The following is a 20,666-nucleotide window of genomic DNA, read 5'->3' as shown; positions in this document are numbered from 1 at the left end:
GCTTAGCGACTTCGGCAAGTGTTGAATAGGTATAATCTGCGGCTATGGGATCCTCCCTGAGTACGAAAACTGGTTCCAGGCGGTCGATAGAAAACAAAACTGTGCCGTTATAATTTGAAATTATTGTCGTTGCGTTCCAGTACTGCATAGGGGCCTTCGTATCGTGATAGCAAAGGCGGTTGCACAGCGTAGACTCGGAGAAAGACGTGCGTGACTTTATTCAGGTCTGGAGGTACGAAAATCGATCTTTTCATTGCGTGATTCAATCCGGGTGTCGGCTGATGTTGTGTCATCGCGTCACGTAGGTTCTTGACGAGTTCCGGTGCTGTCTTCGGTTCGGGGGGGGGGGGGGGGGAACATCTCGTCTGGAAGTCCAAGTGACATACCGTATACCATCTCTGCGGGTGAGTGACCTATATCCGGCTTGATCATGTTCCGGAGTGCCAGAAACACGATAGGGAGTGGTAAACTCCATTTCACGGGGTCTTGTGTTGTCAGTGCAGTCTTTAAAGTCCTGTGAAACCTCTCTACCATACCATTGGCCTAGGGGTGGTAAGGTGATGTCCTAAGATGCTGGATGCCGAGTTTCGTCGTGAGGGCGGTGAACAGTTCGTACTTGAACTGGCGCCCCTGGTCTGTCGTTACCACGTCGGGGACGCCGAAACGGGAAATCCAGAGCGTCTTAGGGTAGTTGCGACAGTGTATGTTCACATATTGTCGATAAGCCATGCCTCCGGCCAGCGCGTGTATCGGTCCACGCACGTTAACAAGTACTTGGAACCGTCAGATGGGGGCAATAGGCCAACTAAATCGACGTGTATGTGTCCAAAGCGGCGGTCTGGAGGCGCGAAAGGTTTTATAGGCGAAACGGTGTGTTTAAATACCTTAGTGCGTTGGCATTTTATGCAGCATTTGGTCCAGTACTTGATTCGTCTATTCATACCTGGCCAACAGTATCGTGTTTTAATTAGGTCTGACGTAGCGCTGGAGTCTCCGTGGGCCTGGCCGTGTAGCCCGTCGAACACGATGCGACGGTGTTGTAGCGGTAAGTACATACGCGTCTGTTTTGTCGAGGTTAGGTAAATAGTGCCTTCGGGGGTGCTACGTGGCTCAAGTCTGAGCGAACTTTTAGCGGTACCAGACAAGATGTCTTGAAGTTCGTGGTCGTTGGCTTGGTCGGTAGATCATTGCTTAAGACTAAGCAACATGACTTGCGTTGTCGAAACTTCCAACCTTGATAACGCGTCCGGGGCTATGTTCTTGTCGCCTTGCAGATATTCGATGCGGTTTATGTACTGTGACAAAAATGTGATGTGCCGTATCTGACGGTCGATAATTTTTTCAGTTTTATAAATGAATATATAAATTAGCGGTTTGTGATCAGTAAGCAGAGTGGTGAGTCGTCCCTCGATCGCGTGTAGAAAATGACGTGTACTAGTGTATGCGGCGAGCAGTTCGCGATCATATGTGCTGTACCTTTTTTCGAAATAGAAGCCCAGTGGTTGCCAGCCTTTGTAGGACAGTTGTTCGAGAACTGCTCCTATGGCCGTATTAACAGCATCGGTTCTTAAACGGAGTGGTACGTCGGGTAGCGGGTGGGCCAGCTCTGCCGTATCCTCCAGGGCGGCGCGACAAAAATCGAACGCTTTTCGCGTCTCATCTGTCCACGAAAACGGTCCATCGCATTTTTTTAACTGCGTGACAAGGTCGAAAAAAGGTGCTTGCAGTTTCGCGGCGTTTTGGATAAAACATCGGTAAAAGTTTAGAGAACCCAGAAATCTCAGCAAACTTTTTTTTTGTTGCTGATAGTGGTCATTCGTTGATTGCCATGATGCGTTCTGACGTCGGTCGGCACGAATTCTTGTTGATGTTGTGGCCTAAAAAAATTAATGAGTCTACAGCGAAAATACACTTTACAGGATTAATGGCGATACCGTAACTTTGACAACGTCCGAGGATCGTGCGGACATGCTGCTCATGTTCCTCGTGATTACGTGACGCAATTAATATGTCATCAATGTAGGCGAACGCAAAATTTAATCCGCGCAACATGTCGTTGATTAAGCGCTGGAAAATCTGGTGGCATTACGCAAACCGAAACACATTACGGGAAATTCAAATAAACCGAACGGTGTCGTTACGGCCGTCTTCGGTATGTCTGGTTTGGCGACCGGTATTTGATGATAAGCTCGAATTAGGTCAAGCTTAATAAACACCATATTCCCTGCTATATTTGCGGTAAAATTATGGAGGTGGGGTTATAGATAACTGTCCGTTCTCGTTACTTCATTTAGTCGTCGATAATCTCTACAAGGTCGGAAGATACCGTCCTTTTTTGGTACACAGTAGTGGACTAGCTCAAGCGCTGGCAGATGATTAGCAAATACCTTTTTGACACATGTACTCGAATTCTTGACACGCAATGCGGTGTCGATCCGGAGGTAGACGGCGCGGACGTGAAAATAACGAAGGACCGGTGACTCACGTGTAACACTAGAGAAACTTTTTAAAATATCAGTCTATTTTTGAGGTAAAGGCACGGCTTTAACGACATCTACAACGGTTTCGACGACGGAGGTAGTTTCACGAACTTGTCGGTGACGGCGTCGATCAGGCGTTTGCGTCGCATGTCGACCAGAAGACCAAAGTGATGTAAAAAATCTGCGCCGATTATCGGTCGGGCGACGTCCGCTGTCTCGAAAGTCCAAACGAATTCGCTTGAGAGACAGAGATTGAGGTGCAGTACTTTTGGCCCTTATGTCGCAATACGAGAGCCGTTCGCGACGCTCAACACTATGTCTGATATGCAGCGTGGGCCGCTGCCCAGGGGTATAACGGATTTCGGCACCGGAATCGATGAGAAAGCGTCTGCCGGAATGGACATCGTTGACCGACAGTCTGTAGGCGTGATGCACGGGGGGGAGATGGACTGGTTTTCGCCGCTTCCATCAGTTTTCCGACTTGTATGCGCACGGTTCACGGCAATTCCGTGTCTCAGCTCCGTAGACGTTGTGGTAAAAACACCACGTGTCATTGTGTGTACGGAATTTGGAACGATTACGAGATTTTAAACGCGATCTTTCCTGTGTGTGAGCAGGTCGACTTTGCGCGGTCTGTACCGAAACTAACGCGGCAATCTGTGTGGTGAGTACCGAAATCGTGTTTTCCATAGCGTGCAGACGGTCGGGTTCGTGCGACACAGCAGCTAAGTTATGACCAGCGCTTGCGTCCGCGACTCGGCCAGCACATTCGGCCAGTGACTCTAGCGAACCGTCGAGTCCGGAGATGATAGCAATGATGGTTGGCGGTAGCTTCTGGAGCCAAAACTCTTTTAGCGTCGATTCGCCGATTCCACTCGGTAACGCGCTACATCTGAGGGGCGTCGATCACCCATGCCTTCGTGTTGAATGATCGAACGGAATCGCGTGGCTTGTGGGACGTCATATGCGGTAACTAAACGGTTTTTAACTGCAGAATATTGAACGTTGGAGCTGAGTAAATCTCAGATAGTGCGCACGTCGTCTTCGCCAAGCGCGGCGAGCATATAGTTAACGCGCGACACGACAAGTTAGACCTAATGCGTTGGTTATGAAAACTTGCTTCCACGTGTGTAAACCATTGCTGTGGTGAATGACGCCAAAATCCGAGTAGTCTTACGGATGCGAATGCGTTAATGTCTAACGGCATTATCCCCGACGGAGCGGTAGGCGCGAGGGGACACGGCAAATCACTGGCATTTGTATTAGCACCCGCGATGTCCGAATTCGCACTCGCTTTCGTATTCGAGTTCGTATTGTCGGTACTCGCGTTGGTGGTGCCGAGCGACCAAACGTCTTCCCAATCTTGCATAACGCGTGGAGGTAAAAAAGATAAAAAATAAAAACGTTGTACAGATGTAGAAGGTCTAACAAATCACGTCGAGGTCACCAATTTGGTTTCGATATCATCGATTCCAATAATTAAAAAAAAACTAAAACTGTCAGGTTTTAAATAATATTAATAAAACGTTTATGAAAACAAAAGGCAATATACAGAAAAGAAAGTATAGGTTATCGTAAACATGTGTCGCGAGAGAGTGAGACCTGTTGGACAAAGGTATAACTTTTGGAGGCCGACGACGGTATATAATGTAAAAGGAGAGGGACCCGCAGCTGACGCGTTACCACGGTTATCACGACCATATTGTGGGTCGCCACAATATATAAATAATATATGAATATAGGTGTCCAATATAGTTCTGTGGATAACGCAGTATTGTCGAATTCAAAATGTCATATTAGCATTTCATGATAACAAAATTACCACATTAGAATTTAGAAATATAACGCGTCGCTTCGCTCGCGAGTATTAATATCGTATACTACATCACCAGTGGCGTAATTGTGAGGGGAAGGGGGGGGGCAAGTGCCCCCTCTGACAATTTTTTGAGAGATAATGGTATAATTTCGCCCCCCCTCCAGATAATCCAACAGTACAAATAGCACCTTTTATTAATAAACTCTTATGGGTATTATTTAACAATATTGGTACCTAGTTCCTGCTACTTACAATTTATGTTTATCTAAACCATAAAATGAGTTAAAAGACTTATGTAAAATCAAACAATTAGATATAATGTATAAAATAAATACAATAAAATATGTTTTAACTGGTGAGGGGGAGGGGTGTCAAGGTTTTGGTTATAATAAATATATTATATTGCCCCCCCTAGATTTTTTCCCAGATACGCCACTGTACATTACTACCACACTTATATTTTTTTTTATAGAACTTTTATAAGTTTATTATTACTACCTACGCTACCTTGTACAGTTTTTACATGTTTACCTTTTGTTCACTTGATATAACAATATGTATTTTAAATTACGAAATATAATTGTTATTGTAAGACGAATAAACAAACAATATATTAGAATAAATAATAATTTAATATATTTAACTATAACTATATTTTTTGAATAAAAAGAAAACTATCACAACTTGGATAATATAATATAAAAATTTAATATATTTATGGTGGATAGTACCTAGTTGTAATTACACGACGAATGATGTGAACTTGATAACTGGTAATGGTAATCATGGTTATGATTATAATTTAGAATATTATCACAGAACAGTTTACAGCTGAAGTCTGTAAATATTTTATATAACCACAGATGGTAATTTAACAAAAAAATTTGCTAATTTCAGTGTAATATTGCAATATAATTCTCTAATCCAACTTTTTTTTTTTCAAAAATACCACAACACCACATTTTATACTATACTACACCATGTACCACAAGTGGATTAAATTATCACCGTATGTGGTAATTACCACATCATCGGCAACGCTGAGATAATGTGAAAAGAAACAAATTAAATTTAACTAGTGACAAAGTAGTTCTAAATTTGTAAACGATTAAATATCAGTACAAATATGTGAAATATATTTATATATTTACGTTCATATACATTGTTTTGGAGAAAGTTTTTCAGAAATAACGATAATTCGTATCTTAAAATAACGAAAACTCAAATAAATTTAATTTAATTAGCTTAATGTCTACAACTTTTACATATTTCAGAAATTATTAAATAAAATAAAACCTATTAAATTATGGCAGATACAAACGTACATGTTATTGAAACGTAAACGCGTCGCTGGCCCAATGGAATAAACTATTGACGCGTATACAATATCATGGAATAAAGGTTATAATATAATATATAATATAAATTTTAGTATTATTGTGTTTTATTGTGGAAGCCTAAAGGTAACATTTCTTTTTAGTATAGTTAGTATTTAGTAATTAGTTTATTCATAACAACTTATAATTTTTTTATGTGATTTTCTGATTTTAAATTGAGTTTTAACTAATTTTGACAATTTTTTTTTTGGTTTTATACTGGTTTTTTGTTTTCTGATTTAACATGTAAGTATATTGTCTCATCCACATTGTTATATAATACACAATAATTATGGTCAACATTTTAATTTGGTGTTTAAGGCACATGAATTTCAAACCTACCCGGGTTTTAAAAAATTCATTGCATGTGTCTTCAAATGCATCAGATGAATCTGCATGTTTAGAAAAACACATTTCTAAATGTATTAGAATAATATACAGATGATTGTCAGGATGAGTGAGATATCCTCTGGTTTATCATTTGCCAAGTTAGCAGAAAACCTACTGCAAAGTTATTAATATTTTTTAAATTTAAAATATACATCTTGCATTTTATATTCATTATTAGCCGCCTGGATACGTATCTATAAAATAAGTAACTAATTAATTAATTTTTGTTTTAAATAAGTAAATAGGTACATTGGATTCAATGAATTGTACATATATATTTTATTTGAACAATATTGACCCGGTTCCAATTTAACTATCTTTAGATGTAAAGAACTTACCCAGCTAAAGAATTAACCACACAATCAAATACGGTAGAGTCGTGGTAATCAAGTCCTAGCACTCTTCTTCTATAATTTTATTTTTTAATGTTTGAATTTTTTTTGTTCTTCAGATATATTTTGTGGATCTTTAATAATTTCTATCAAAGCATTAATTGAAAGAACAGTTATTGTATCTAAAATAGTTTTTGGTTATCATCAGATAATTTAAATGGTAAGTTTATAATTTATTATTAATCACAAACCTTCTAACACTGTGCAATATCCTGTTTTAGGTGGTCTAACAACAGAATAAATAGACAACATTCGATATAGTTGAAGGAATGTAGGACTGGTGGGATGATCGTTGGATCCGTTTATAGTCTAATTATTCTAAAAATGTCTAAAAAAATGTAAAGAATAAATTGTATATCATATCATGGTACTTGTTTGTTGTTTTATCTAACATTTATATACTTTTTTAGATTTAAAAATCCAATACATTTTTTGAATAAAATAAAATAATATTTTACATTGAAATATTTTTTTATTTATGAAAGGGCGATACATTTTATATGGTGTACTGATTGGGTGATAACAAAGTAGCCGTAACATAAATTCATAAACATTATATTACTTCTAATGAATCCTGATTAAATTTAGATGTGAAAACATATAAAAATTTACATTTTACACTAACAAGTAATTAGTCAAATAAATTGCTGAATTGATAGTTATTTTAATCCCATCAAAAGTTGGATGATTCAAAAATTAATTTTCTTTTATAAGGCCATTTTCTAAATTTAATGTCCACCTATCTAGCCATTTTAAAGCATCTCTCAATACCTGATATATTTTATGTATAATATAAAATATATTTAAAATTTTAAATCTTATATATTGATTAAATATATTATGTATACTATATATTGCTTGTATACATAATTGATGTCTTAAATCAAATTTAGTAGAGCAACTAGCATATTTTTAAAAATACAACATAAAAACTAGATACATGTAATACACAACATTAACACGATAAAAAAAAACACACATATAACATTTAAAAATCTCTAAATCACAACTATTTTTTTGTTATTCCTTCAGCAGAATATCTTCTATTAAGAGCATCAAATAATTAATTTATAATGTTTGTAAATTTTATCGTTTCTTCAGAATCTATAAAACAATTATAGTTTTTTTTTCTATAGAATTCAATACTTACGGCCATTGAGTTGTTAAATATCTAAGCATAAATATATCAAAGAAATAATTAATTCTTTAATTTTATGAAAGTTTACTTGTATGTTATATTCAGTTTTATATATATTTTTATCTAGATTCTATTTGACTTTAATTTATCAATTAAATATAAGTACCTGAACTGCATATTTGACTTTCATCATGGAAAGGTTATTCAATTCATCAAAGTGATGCTTTATCAGCTCTGGACAAACTTATAGTAGAGAATAACTTTCAATATCAAATACACTTTTATAATGCTCCCACTTCAAGCTGGTTTTAATAGACCAATCTGTTTATCAGCTAAATAAAAATTGGTTTTATTATTATTTTTTTGAGGTAGTAATAAAATTATTAAATTATTATTTACCTTTAAATCTTTATTCTTAAATAATCGATTACGAATTTTATAATTAAATGAGACACATCCGAAAATACGTACACTTTTCTTGAAGAATCGTAAGGATTGAGAAAAAAAAATTTGAAATTATTCTTATTTGCTGATACTTAAGATAATATGGTTATAATATTATTACTTTTAGGTTGGGATAATTTAAAAAGTTTTTACATTGTAGTATAAAGTTGAAAATTTAAACATACTCGTATTTACCCCCAAGTGACTCCACAAATTTTGATTAGTTCTTCTCCATCACTTGTTATTCCAACTATTTGTCTACCACTATTCTCCATCAATACAATTACTTTAATAATTAATTAAGTAAGATGGACACCTACAAACAGTTCAATTGCTTAAAGTTGATATTATCGATAGTACATTCATATTATGTTATTACTTTTTATAGGTCCATTGGAGGCAAATACTGCTATGGATTGAGTGAACTTCTCTGTTAAACTTTGCCACATGAACACAAATCCATGGTTAGCTTTATGTTCATTGCCTTCTTTACGTTGTATATCTCCACCAAAATCTTCAAGGCCCGTGTATGTTAGAGTTTTACTATTAACACTTAGGCTCTCTCTCAAACTAATTTCATCAAAAATTAGGATACCTTTTTTATGAAAATTAGATTTAGATAAAAACTTTCCTTTTAAAAGTTTAAACAAATTAAGATCAAACCCACATCCAATTTTTACGGCCAATAAGTGGTTTCTTATGGAATTTATACATGGAAGTGGTAATATTTTATTATCTCCTAAAAAATCGTAATTATTAGATCTGAAAAATGATAAAATACACAGAACTATACACATACTTTTTTGTTTTGGCGAACGTTCTTATTTTTCATGTTATACCATAATTTTGTGCATCATACACATAATTGGTATGCACTACAACAAAATAATTTACTTTATTTTTTACTTTATAATATACTTCTGTTTACATATGTATAGTACCATTGATTTCAATTCACAATCAATGTTATTAGCTAATAATTATTATGTTCAATAAATTAATAGATACATCTCATTGCTCAGTATAGTTGTACATTTTGTATGACTCCACTTTCCATGTCATTCTATAAACTGAGGCCCTAATGTAGATTTAACATTTAGATTTTCATCAGTACAACCAATTTTTTGATAGATCTTGATTTGATTATAGAGTTTAATAATATTTTCTAAATCTTTAATGTTATTAGGTTTATAATTCTTTTGTATACCAATAGCTGATACTGCTATGGCTTTTTAATTTACATGAAGTATTATTACTAAATCTGTAAAATTATTTTTCTTAAAAAATTTTGTTTTAAAATTTTTTTATTACTCTATACTGGAGTGGATAAACATTAAAACAAAAGTAATTTTTAAAGAATTTAAAATTATTAACTTTGGTTAAAACAAGTTGTTTTTCTATAGCTCTAACAAAATTATTATTAAATTTAATTTGTTTATGGAAACAAATATAAATATCATCGTTGTGTTGGCTAACATCTATGAATCAACCAACTGGTACATGTATCAAAGTATTGTTATTCAAAACAAATTGAAACAATTTTGAAGGCATATCATTTGTATACAGTGACTAAATTTTTATAATAGTAGTTAATAAACATTGAATATTAATTTCATAAATATTAAATTGTACAGTGTTACAATGTTAGAAGTAAATGTAGAGTTATTAGTAGGTAAACATTCAGTTGAAGAAGACATTTCGGAACTGATGCTAATTGGTGAACATGATGACATACAAATTTTTTTTGGTTCTTTTAAAAAATAACTATGATCATGCTTAACAAAAGAATCAAAATCGTTTTTATACTCTAATACAGTACTTCCCAAACTTTTTCGACTCAAGGCGCCCTTTTTAATCCAAGGTTTTTTTTTTTTTTACGCCCTTCTCTAAGTCATAGCATGACTAATTATAAGGAAAATTTTAGACTCGATAGTATTTCATGATGGCGCGGCGCCCTTATACATATATCGCGGCGCGCTAGGGCACCACGGTGCACACTTTGGGAACCTATGCTCTAATAAACAGATAATTTATATTTTATAATTAACTACCAATATACCTATTTTTTATAGCACAATAATTATGATCATAAATATAGTGATATTGAAATATAATAAAACCAACAAGATATATAATTTTTTTTTTTTTTGAATGTGTCACTTAAATAAGATTCTAATTATAAAGAATTACTAAAAGGTATTTTTGGCACAGCTCCTACTTTTAATTTAGGTCTTTTCGAACGAATCTGTGGAAATTATTTTACTTTTAAAACCTACGGCGTATAATTATTAATTACATTTAAGAGGAAATAAATAAATCACTCTGAATATATACTAAGACCCAGGCCTAACATCCATTCTGTTACAATGTCTTGAGGTTCAAAGTGAATTTCACAAACTCTAGAACTTCGCTTAAGTGGCATACCTAAAGATTTCTGCCAAGTCTTAAAAATATCAGCATCTTTTGGTACACCAAAATTGCTATTTTTACTTTTAGAACAAGAAAATATGTAATGAGACATATTAATCTATGAAAAAACTCTACTGTGCTATTAAACACGTGTTTAAACAAAGCAAAATAATTATATACAAATATGAGTAGAACTACAAATAAACATAAACCTTAAATAATTCAATACAATTTGATTAAAGATAAATTTTTATTCTTCAATTGAAAAAAAAAGCGGCAATTTTTCGTAATCAATATCATCCTTATCAATAATACTCGCTATACCTTATGAGCGCTAGTTGTGCAGTGGTTGTTATCATTTTTTTTGTTTTTGATAAAATATTTAGAATTTTATTTAGTATAAGTGAGGTTTTTCTTAAAAAATAAAAACACATTTTATAAAGTGTAACATATAATTGCATATAATTGCATATTAAGGCACTTTTTCTTTGTATATTTGCATCATATTTGACACTTTTTAAATGCATAAAAATCCTGGCTCTATTTATTACCTTTATTAAATTTATAAGAGTAATTATTAAATTGCATTATATAATACAAATCAAAGGATAATATCAATAATAACACAATGCAATATATCACATATGTAAGTTAATCAGTAATATATGAACCTACCTACTACTAGCGCTTTACACGTGTGGTGAAAATATGAACTACTGAACCGTAACGCAGTCTGACCGAGTGACGGACTAGCAATAATTAACCTGTATAAATTAAACCGTGGTTGGAGCCCATGCCAGCAGATTTAACGAGTCAAATCTGTGATGGACTTCAAAGACGAAGCATCCATGGTTGCCGGGGTTGGGCGGTGCGGTCACAGCAATCCTCTTAGCAGTGTTGTCATTTCTGATGACATAAAATATGTTTATTTATTTATTTTATTATAATTATGTTATAACATAATTATTAGAGCTCGGGACTATGCATTTGCAAATTTCAAATTTGCAAAACATATGTTCGGAAGGTAAATACAATATATCTGATTCGTTAATAATTTTGTTTTGTGGTATGCAAAATTATTTCCAACTTTTTTTCCTATAAATGCATATTTTAAATAGGAATTTTTTAAATTATTTACATAATAAATTAAACTTTTATATGCATACAAAAAATAAATGAACATTATTAATACATTTATGGAAATAAATTTTCTATACAAGTATTTGGTTCTAAGGACAGCATTTAAACTAATGAAATTTAAAGAAAAAACCATTATAAATATATTATACCTAACCAAAGTAAAATAAGTTAACAGTGATAAATTTTTTGATATTTTATTTTTAAATATTTATAAAATTATACAAATTTATTTTACAATTTACAAGTGAACGTAATGTAAATAATTATTGCATTAAAGTCAATGCATGCCTATAAGTAATATTAGCGTATTGACTGCAGGTGTTTTATTATATAATTGTAATCAGTCGACAGTTATTATCATAAAAAACATTTTTAAAAAACACCCATAAACACACACAACCTGAAATTCTACTGCGCATGTACGTAGTTCACCGGGTCCTGTCGAGCAGCGCAGCGTTACAAGACCACACAAACTACACCCTTACTGCGTCCATTAATATTAAGTCTATGGGTGACTTCCGCCTTGTATTTAGGGTTGTCGAAAATTTCCCTAACCTAACCTAAAATATCGATGTGCCGATATTATCGGAGGAAAAATATCGATATATCGATATCTTGTTTGCCATCCCTACTTGTATGTAACATAACTCGTTGGCTAACTTGATATCTATAATCGTGGTTTTTAGTATTATAAAATATTAAATATAGTGAACTGTATTATATTTCGATCTGTTAATCAATTTACACACAATAAAACAGAAATAAACAAACCCAAATTCTATTTGCTGTTAATTTTGTTTGTGTAGTCTTAATGGTTTGCATCCCTTAGTATTGGAAATGATTTACGTAATATAAAATAATAATAATATTATGTAATTAATGAAAACAATTCATTAATTAAAAGTAATTCTTAATAAATAAATTTAATTAGTTAATTTAATTAAAATGTAATATTAATATTACATGTAATCGTCAATGAAACGTGTTGTTTGATTTTGGTCTTTGGTTTCAGTCATGTTTATTTAAAACAAATACACACAAAATATAAAATAAATATATCAGCATATCGGTAAAATACAAAAAAACATGGCGTGTTGAACAGATTCCCGTCGATCACGGGAGGGCTTGCGTCGAAGCATGCGTCACGAAAATGTAACCGTTCAAGGGAAAAGGGCATGCGCTATGCAAGCATTTTCGTTCAACTCAAGGGGTGCGCATAGCGCATGCGTCTAACGCAATAAAGAGCGCCCGGGTGTAAACACACCTTTACAGATAAACATTTTATTGTAAGCATTTTGTGTTGAGCGTGCCATCCTCCATCTTGTTCTTTTGTTCGGTCGTTCATTTGCCCACCTCAGACATCAACCGTCCCTGTGACCGAGTGCCGTTCGCCGAATGCGCATACATCCCGTCGGTTTGTGTCGCGCGTTATTCATCGGAACTGCAACCTTAAGTTTACGTGCCGTACCACGCGTTCGGTGTGGTAATCTTTTCGCGCTGACCGCCAGCGAACGTTCTCGATCGAACCTCAAGGATGTTTGCTTCCTTGATCAAAACGCTCTTCAAGAGAACATCGGACAACATAAGTGGATCGCCAAATCATGACGAACCACAAAATAACAAGAAAGTGATCAACCTGAGACAGGATGTTGAGAACATGCTCTCCGAAGTGAACGAAATTGATTGTTTAAATCGGACCTCGTGCAAAGAGAGCATCGCTGATTCTTCTGAGTTTATGTCTTTTGCAGGCAATCTGCCTGAAGATTTAAACGATAACGATTTGGATGAATTAAAGAGTGAAATAAACTCCGACGAAGAAACCGTACAATGTACGGTTGAAGATAAAATTCAAACGAATGATATAGTCCAAAAAATTAATAGTCTGCAATGTATTTTTACGTGGAAATTGAAATCGAATAAAAGAAATATTATCTCACAAATATTAAATAAATATGGTGATTATAACTTGGATATTTCTTCACCAGAATTTTCAATGAAAAGGTAAATATTCAAGAAATTATATTTGTTTGTTGAAATAATTCATATTTTTGTCACATATTCTTAGGTTTATAGGCAATTTGATTATTGGTTATGAGTTGTTCCATAATGGTGAAATCGAAAATGGTCAAATTAAAATATTGGAAATTGGTAAATGGCTAGAAGAATTAGATAACGGCTCAGATAAGTTTTATTTGTCCATTAAAACTGGCCTTTATTATGTGATGAAGGGCACTTTAATTCACATGTTAAATGCTTCAAACCTTCTGGAAGAGTGTAAATGGGTAAGATATTTTTTAACTATTCATTATTTAGATGATTGTAGCTTATTTGTTGGTGTTATATTTTAAAGTATTGAGTAATGGTTTTAACAAATTTAAAAACACCAAAATATAATTTAAATTATCCACTGATTAGATATATTACTTAGTTTATTTGTTATGATTTTGATTGAGTTGATTAATAGTTCAAGCCATTGTATTATAATATATTTTTTATGCAGCCCAAAAATAATTAAAAAGTTATAGGAGTTCAGGGTTTGTACTTCAATTATTTCCTAGCCATACTATTAATTATTTCATTTTACAATTATAAAATTATTTTTTTACAAAAAAACTATTGTAATTTAAATAAAGTTATAATTAATTAGAAAAAATTAATTTAAACATGCGATCTTGAATGTAAATAGTATTCAGGACCATTAAAATTATTTTATGTGTACTTTTACTTGAAATAAATATAATTATAAATTATAAAAACAAAATATTCTTTATAAATGTATGGCAAGTCACATATCTTATCCATAATATGTCTATAGATTGCATGCTTTACTAATCTTTTTTATTAAAAATGACCCAAAAAAGACCATCATAATTATTATTTTGAAATATTACCCTATTCCATAATAGAAATCCTGTCAATATTCTTAAAGTACATGGTTTATATTTTAGAATCTTATATTTGATTATTATACCTATATTTTAAGTGTTAGTGATTTTAAAATGATACCAATGGCTATTTCATTTACTGTTATATATTTATTTTTCAGTTATTAGATGATATTATACCGTTCAAAAAACTGAACTGTATATCAAAAGCTTCTATATTTGCTATACATGCTGCTGTATTAACTGAGTATGGTGCAAATACACAATATTACAAAAAAGCTTGTGATTCTGCAAATAAAGCTTGTGTCTTGGATCCAAGTTCTCCACATTGGTTTTACATTTATGCTGTGGCTTTAACTAAACAAAGAACATTTTTACATTCATATAAATCTCATCCGACAGAAAATGAAATAAATGCAATCCAACACGCAATTATGTTATCTGATGGAAAGGATACAGTTTTCAACTATCATAGAATATTATTAGATAAAGATACCGCAAATAGAAACTATCATGATAATATTAACATAAAAAATAATGATATGAGCGAGAAAAATTTACAGGCAAACCAAAAAATTGTTGATATGATCAAGTAGGTCAAATAAAAAAATTCATTACTTTAATCCTGATTTATTTATGATTATTTATGTTTTTGTTTTTAATATTATTAATCCTATTTAAAAGGAAATATCTGCTGTGATTTATTATAGATTATAATTTACAATTTGTTTGTATACCTCAAATATTTACCAATTTTTTTTATGACAGAAACTTAAGTAATCCATTATTTATGCATGTGTATTGGTAGGTATAATTTAAAAATTGCACATTCAAATTTATTTAAATTTACATTAGACTCATATTAAGGGCGTTAGAAATATTTTTAAGTAAACACATATTATCAGCATAAAAATATTAATTTTTGTTATTTATGTTTTTTCAGAACAGTTATTAGTATGGAGCCAAAAGATCCTCTAGTGATTGTCGGATGTGCTAAAATATTAATGACACTTCCAATTAAGGTTCGTGATTTTGATTTAGGAAAAATGTATCTAACAAAAGCTATGCAAATGGCACCAAACGATGTGGCGGTTTTAAATTCTATTGAAAAGGCAATTACACATTATAAACGTGTAGTAAGTAATAGTAGTAGTAATTTGATTAAATTTAAAATTATATAATTAATTTATTTGTTGTTATTTTTATTTTCATTTTAAATTGTAGTCAAACAAGACGTATGAACTCAAAAAAACTGCCTCTAAACAATTTCAACCTTCGGTCAAAAATAAAAAATCTAAAATAGCTGAAAAATTAAGCTTTTTAATGAATAATCATAAAAATGGTAAAGATCCTCTACCCGATCTAATTGCTATGCTTAATAAATCAAACGGTCGTGATAAAGTGATAATTATGGCTCAGATTTGTTCATATACAATATTATTTGCAAATAATTTAAGATCTGGAGTTGAACAGTTCCTGGTGTTACTTGAAGAACCAATAATTTTAGATTGTGATTTAATGATCGTAAGCTTATCTTGTTTTAAATATTAAAAAGTATTTTTCAACTAAACAATTTAATATTACACAATTAACTTTCTCATTAATATTTACTTATAAATATTCCAATTCATCATTTATAGTTAATATTTATTTTGAAATATTTTATAGATCCTACATAGGCGGAAATCGGGGGTGAGGGTTTGAGGGGACTAAGCCCCCACAGGAATTTAAATACAGGGCTTAGCCTCCCTAGCCCTAAAATTGTTAAGTGACTAAAAATACAATAATTATTATAATTGTAAAATGCATTTTTTATAACTGAATTAAAAAAAAATATTCTGTGATAATAATTAAATCTAATTCATAAGATTTTACAAACTTGTTGTCATGACTTGGAACGATCGTAATTTATGTAATATTAATAATATGTAATAATACCTGCATTGGTTGTTTAACTTAATTAATTATTAAATTCTGTTTAGAATACCTACTCCAAAAATGTTTAAGATAAGGCATCTAATTGTTTTTTTGGTTACATTGTTGAATATGTCAAATTGTCAAACTTTGTAAATTACCTTGTGAAATAAATAATTGTGTACCTACAGAGTACCTATAAGTATAATAAACAAATAATGTTCAGCCGCCTCCCCCCACTAGTTTCATAAAATTTCCGCTTATGAGATCCTATAGTTCACTTAACTATTATTTCTCTTGTACTAATTGTTGTAAAAAAAACATTTAATTAGTTTAATTATAGTTTTATTTAATAATCACATTAATATTTATCAATATATTATAAATACTATTTACATAATTTTGATATTGGTAGATAATAAAGATAAAAATATATATATTATAATTATTAATAATTTGTGGTATAAAAAAACATAATTTTTAATTATTTTTTTCCAGGATAACTTATCATCATTTGGCTTGGAAAAGTTTAATTTAGCACAGTTTATTTGTAATGAAATAAGATTAGCCACTAACTCATGTGAAACTCCTTCTGAAGAAATGTTGTTTTATTTTAAAGCATTAATTAATATAATGAAAAAATTTAGGCTGGTAATGGGAGAAGTTGAACCATCAATGAAAAGCAAACTAATTGTTAATTCATCTGATAGACTAACATGTTTGAGTACAGCATTTCAAAGTGGATTGCATTTGTCGGATAATAACAGTGAAGTTGATCGGTGTAAAAATATAACTAATAAATCCAATAATCCAAAGAGCTTCCAAAATGTTGATTCAAAAATATTTAAGGCAAAATCTAGAGTGAACAAGAAAAATAATATGAATACATCCATTGGCAAGATATTTAATTTTCAAACAAGTATTGTAGATCGAACTTATCATGCAAAAATTAATCAAATGAAGTCTAAAATTTCAAAATTTTTAAATTCTTCTGAAACTGTTGAATTTTCAAATTATGTGTCATTGGGAATCAAAAATGATTGAGCTTCACGGACACAAGAAGAAATAGGGCGATATTCTCTGATGTTATATCAACATGTTTCCAATAACAAAAACCACAGTAAAATAATTCTTCAGTAGATTCGAATACATATCCTCATCAAAACAGTAACAATTCGAACCATATGTTTCAATCATCTCTCCCTTCATTACTTAATATCAGACCCCCAAATAGATCCAAGGTTTTTACCATCTACTAGTAGACACCATATTAATAGAAAAAAATTAATCAGTTAACTAGTTTTTTGTTTTTATTTTTATTTAAATCAACATAAAAATCTTTATAATTATATTTTAATATTCTTAATTTTTGAAACAACATTATTTTATGAAAAAAAAAAAAAAAATATCGAATTTATATTTTATTTAAAAAGTGATTTAAACAAAAAGTTGTATTAAATTAATAAAATATATCTATCATCAATGACACTAACTTTCTTATTATACTGACAATTCAAAAAAATGTATTTATAAAAAAAAAACCATTATTAAATTGGAATTATTTATATCAGTTTGATTCTTTTAATGTTTGCTAAATGTGAATAATAATCATATGATTAAAACATATTTTTACTTATAAGGTTATTTAATCATAATGTATATTAATAATATAATAAGTTTATTTATAAGTATTATAACTGTACAACAATTGATTTGAATATGGGATTAATGAAATAATTTTTATAAAACTTTGAAACTTTAAAAAACTTTTAAAACTTTGAAAATGTGTAAGCTCTAAGCAGTAATGTGTAATAGTTAAAAATATATAATTTATACTTTTAACTATTATATGTCAAATATTATATATAATATATTAATATTATTATTATAATCATTTTAAAAAAGTAGTATCTAACTGGTTAAAAATTAAAATTACTTTTAACTAGGTATTATATAATATCTATGACTTTTCTTTTATTCAATTTTTTAATATACTGTCAATAAACTACCTAGTTAGACTTGAATAGTTGTATGTAAAATTACTTAAAAATAAGGCATTATAGAAGTTATATAGGTACTAGTTAAAATTAATTTTAAATTTTAAGCAGTTAGACACTAATTTTTTAAATTGACTAATTATTAATTTCACCAAGTTTGAAATTTTTAAAATTTAAGTGTTTAAATTAATAATCATAGTTAGGAAAAATATTAATTTACATTTTACAATATAATTACTTTAAAATCTATTATGTAAATTGTGTGAATTTAATTTATAAAAATGTATTTAAATAAATGATATTATACTATTTAAAAAAAATTAACCATATTACAAATTAAAGCATGTATCTTAATGGGTTATGGCTATAGATATCTTCAGAGATTGAATTGTTGACTGGTTGTAATAATATGGCTTTTAAAAATGACCCAGCTTACTTTCTGCAAATTTCTCATTAAACTCCAGAAATTAAAAATTTAATTTTAAAATTAGTCCCTGTCAACCTGTTAGTGATAATTTACCAAAAAAAAAGTTTCCAAAAAATTTAATGACAAAAGAAGCTTTAAAAAAACTTTTAATTTTAGAATGTTATCTACCAGACAATACCAAAAGTCGTAGGGTTTGCCCTATCTTACTAAGTTAAGCTTGAAAAAATTATTTGCATCCATTGCTTATTGTTTAGTGTTAATAATTAACAAATTATTTGCATGAGAATCTATTTATTTGTTGGAAAACAGACCTTATTGGCCAATCCTATGGTGGAGGAAGTAATATGAGTGGACATTATAATGGCTTACAAGCTCACATTAGAAAAAAAAGAGTCCAAAAGCATTATTTAATTGGTGTCATGCTCATTGACATGCTTTAGTTGCTAAACAAGCAGTTTTTGTTGATACAAATACTATAGATTTGTTGGATACTTAGAAGTTTATATACATTTCTGTGGTGTTCTGAAAAAAGAGCAACAATTTTTTGAGAATGCCAACAAAACGTAACAAAACTACAAAATCGCATGTTGTTAAAAGTGTTAGTACAACAAGATGCCGTTCACATTATACTGCTTTAAATGTAGTTATAAAATGTCACGAGGTTGTTATAAATACTTTACATTACGTAAAACAAGATGTAGGTTGTGTAGATGCTCTTGTAGGCTCAACATATAGTGATGTTATTTTACGATTTTCAAAAATGTAATTTTATTTTGTTATTATTCATATTATTATAATTAACGAGTTTCAAGAGGCAATAGAACTATATACTTAAACGTTATTATTACTATTATATTTATATAGGTACTTACGATTTGTTTTGGGTAGAATAATTGTATCAAGAGAACCTCGTATTTCATCAATTCCGAATTGTTCTTTTTGTTTTTTTTCCCGTTTTGAGAACTGCTTTTAGGTGGCATGATTTTAATCTAAAAAAAGATAATAGAGAACAACATTGGATCAGTGATCGTTGAAAAATAATTCATAAATAACATTTAGTAAACAGTCAACTTCTAATCAGGGGCGTCATTTCAACTTTTCAATAGGGATGCAAACATTTGAATCAAGCCAATTGTTTCCTCCACCAGGCCATTTATATATCCTGTTTATTTAGCGGAACTTAAAAAAAATTCTTCAATACGACAATAGGTTCTTATGAAAAACTCGCACCATTACAGCGCGTTTGCATCTTACATTTAATCGACGACGGCGCAATTATAACATTTTATACGGGCCAACCATTTAAAAAAATAGAGCTGCTAATGTATAGTCTGAATCCCCCAAATGATGCCCCTGCTTCTAATAGTCCTATGTTTATAATTATAACAAACAACAGATATCAGTAAGTTGTGTTTATTTTCGACTTCACAAAATGTAAAAATGGTTTCGTTTGAGTTGATTCCCATGTAGCTGTTTTACCTGCATTGATACTAGTTAATCCATTTTGTGGCTGTTTAGGGTTATGTACAAGTTTATTCCCTTATTGATTATAAATATTAGTACTTATGGTATTGTATTGTATATTAGTAACATAAAAAAACCCAATATCACCGGTAAAAATAACTCTAAAAGCCAAATAATGATGGTCTTTAGAGCGGCTTCTACATGATCAATTATATTACGCATTATCTTATACTGCGTTTTATTATTGCGTGTCTGATATGAATATGCATACTGCACAAGTATTGAAAGAAAATAGTGCTTGTTTGAAATTGCGCATTATTGAAAAATTTGTATGTGTACATAAATTTCTAGAAGTTGAGCTACAAATGACATTATCTATATCATAAATCTGTGT

At 30.9% G+C, this 20,666-nt stretch overlaps 2 protein-coding genes and 1 long non-coding RNA gene across 3 annotated transcripts; 2 read left to right on the top strand and 1 right to left on the bottom strand.

Moving 5' to 3' along the window:
* Window positions 1-6,306: 6,306 nt before the first annotated feature.
* On the top strand, window positions 6,307-6,809 carry LOC112689349. The gene is made up of 3 exons (XR_003149120.1): window positions 6,307-6,444; window positions 6,514-6,614; window positions 6,676-6,809. It is a non-coding gene; the product is annotated as an uncharacterized LOC112689349 (long non-coding RNA).
* Window positions 6,810-8,265: 1,456 nt separating this feature from the next.
* Window positions 8,266-10,557, bottom strand: LOC112688974. The gene is made up of 3 exons (XM_025562444.1): window positions 10,371-10,557; window positions 8,416-8,631; window positions 8,266-8,352 (listed from the first exon to the last, which is right to left on the bottom strand). Exons 1-3 carry the CDS (start codon window positions 10,555-10,557, stop codon window positions 8,336-8,338), a joined length of 420 nt encoding a protein of 139 aa, XP_025418229.1. The 3' UTR covers window positions 8,266-8,335.
* Window positions 10,558-12,661: 2,104 nt separating this feature from the next.
* Window positions 12,662-19,248, top strand: LOC112688969. The gene is made up of 7 exons (XM_025562432.1): window positions 12,662-13,586; window positions 13,651-13,867; window positions 14,632-15,062; window positions 15,414-15,606; window positions 15,695-15,994; window positions 16,883-17,303; window positions 19,118-19,248. The coding sequence occupies exons 1-7, from the start codon at window positions 13,120-13,122 to the stop codon at window positions 19,246-19,248; spliced, it is 2,160 nt and encodes a 719-aa protein (XP_025418217.1). The 5' UTR covers window positions 12,662-13,119.
* Window positions 19,249-20,666: the final 1,418 nt, after the last annotated feature.

The sequence above is a fragment of the Sipha flava genome, unplaced genomic scaffold, assembly GCF_003268045.1.
Source record: "Sipha flava isolate LNK unplaced genomic scaffold, YSA_version1 111_pilon_pilon, whole genome shotgun sequence".
Lineage (NCBI taxonomy): Eukaryota > Metazoa > Arthropoda > Insecta > Hemiptera > Aphididae > Sipha > Sipha flava.
Note: the sequence above shows the minus strand (reverse complement) of the source record. Positions and strands in the feature narration are given on the sequence as shown.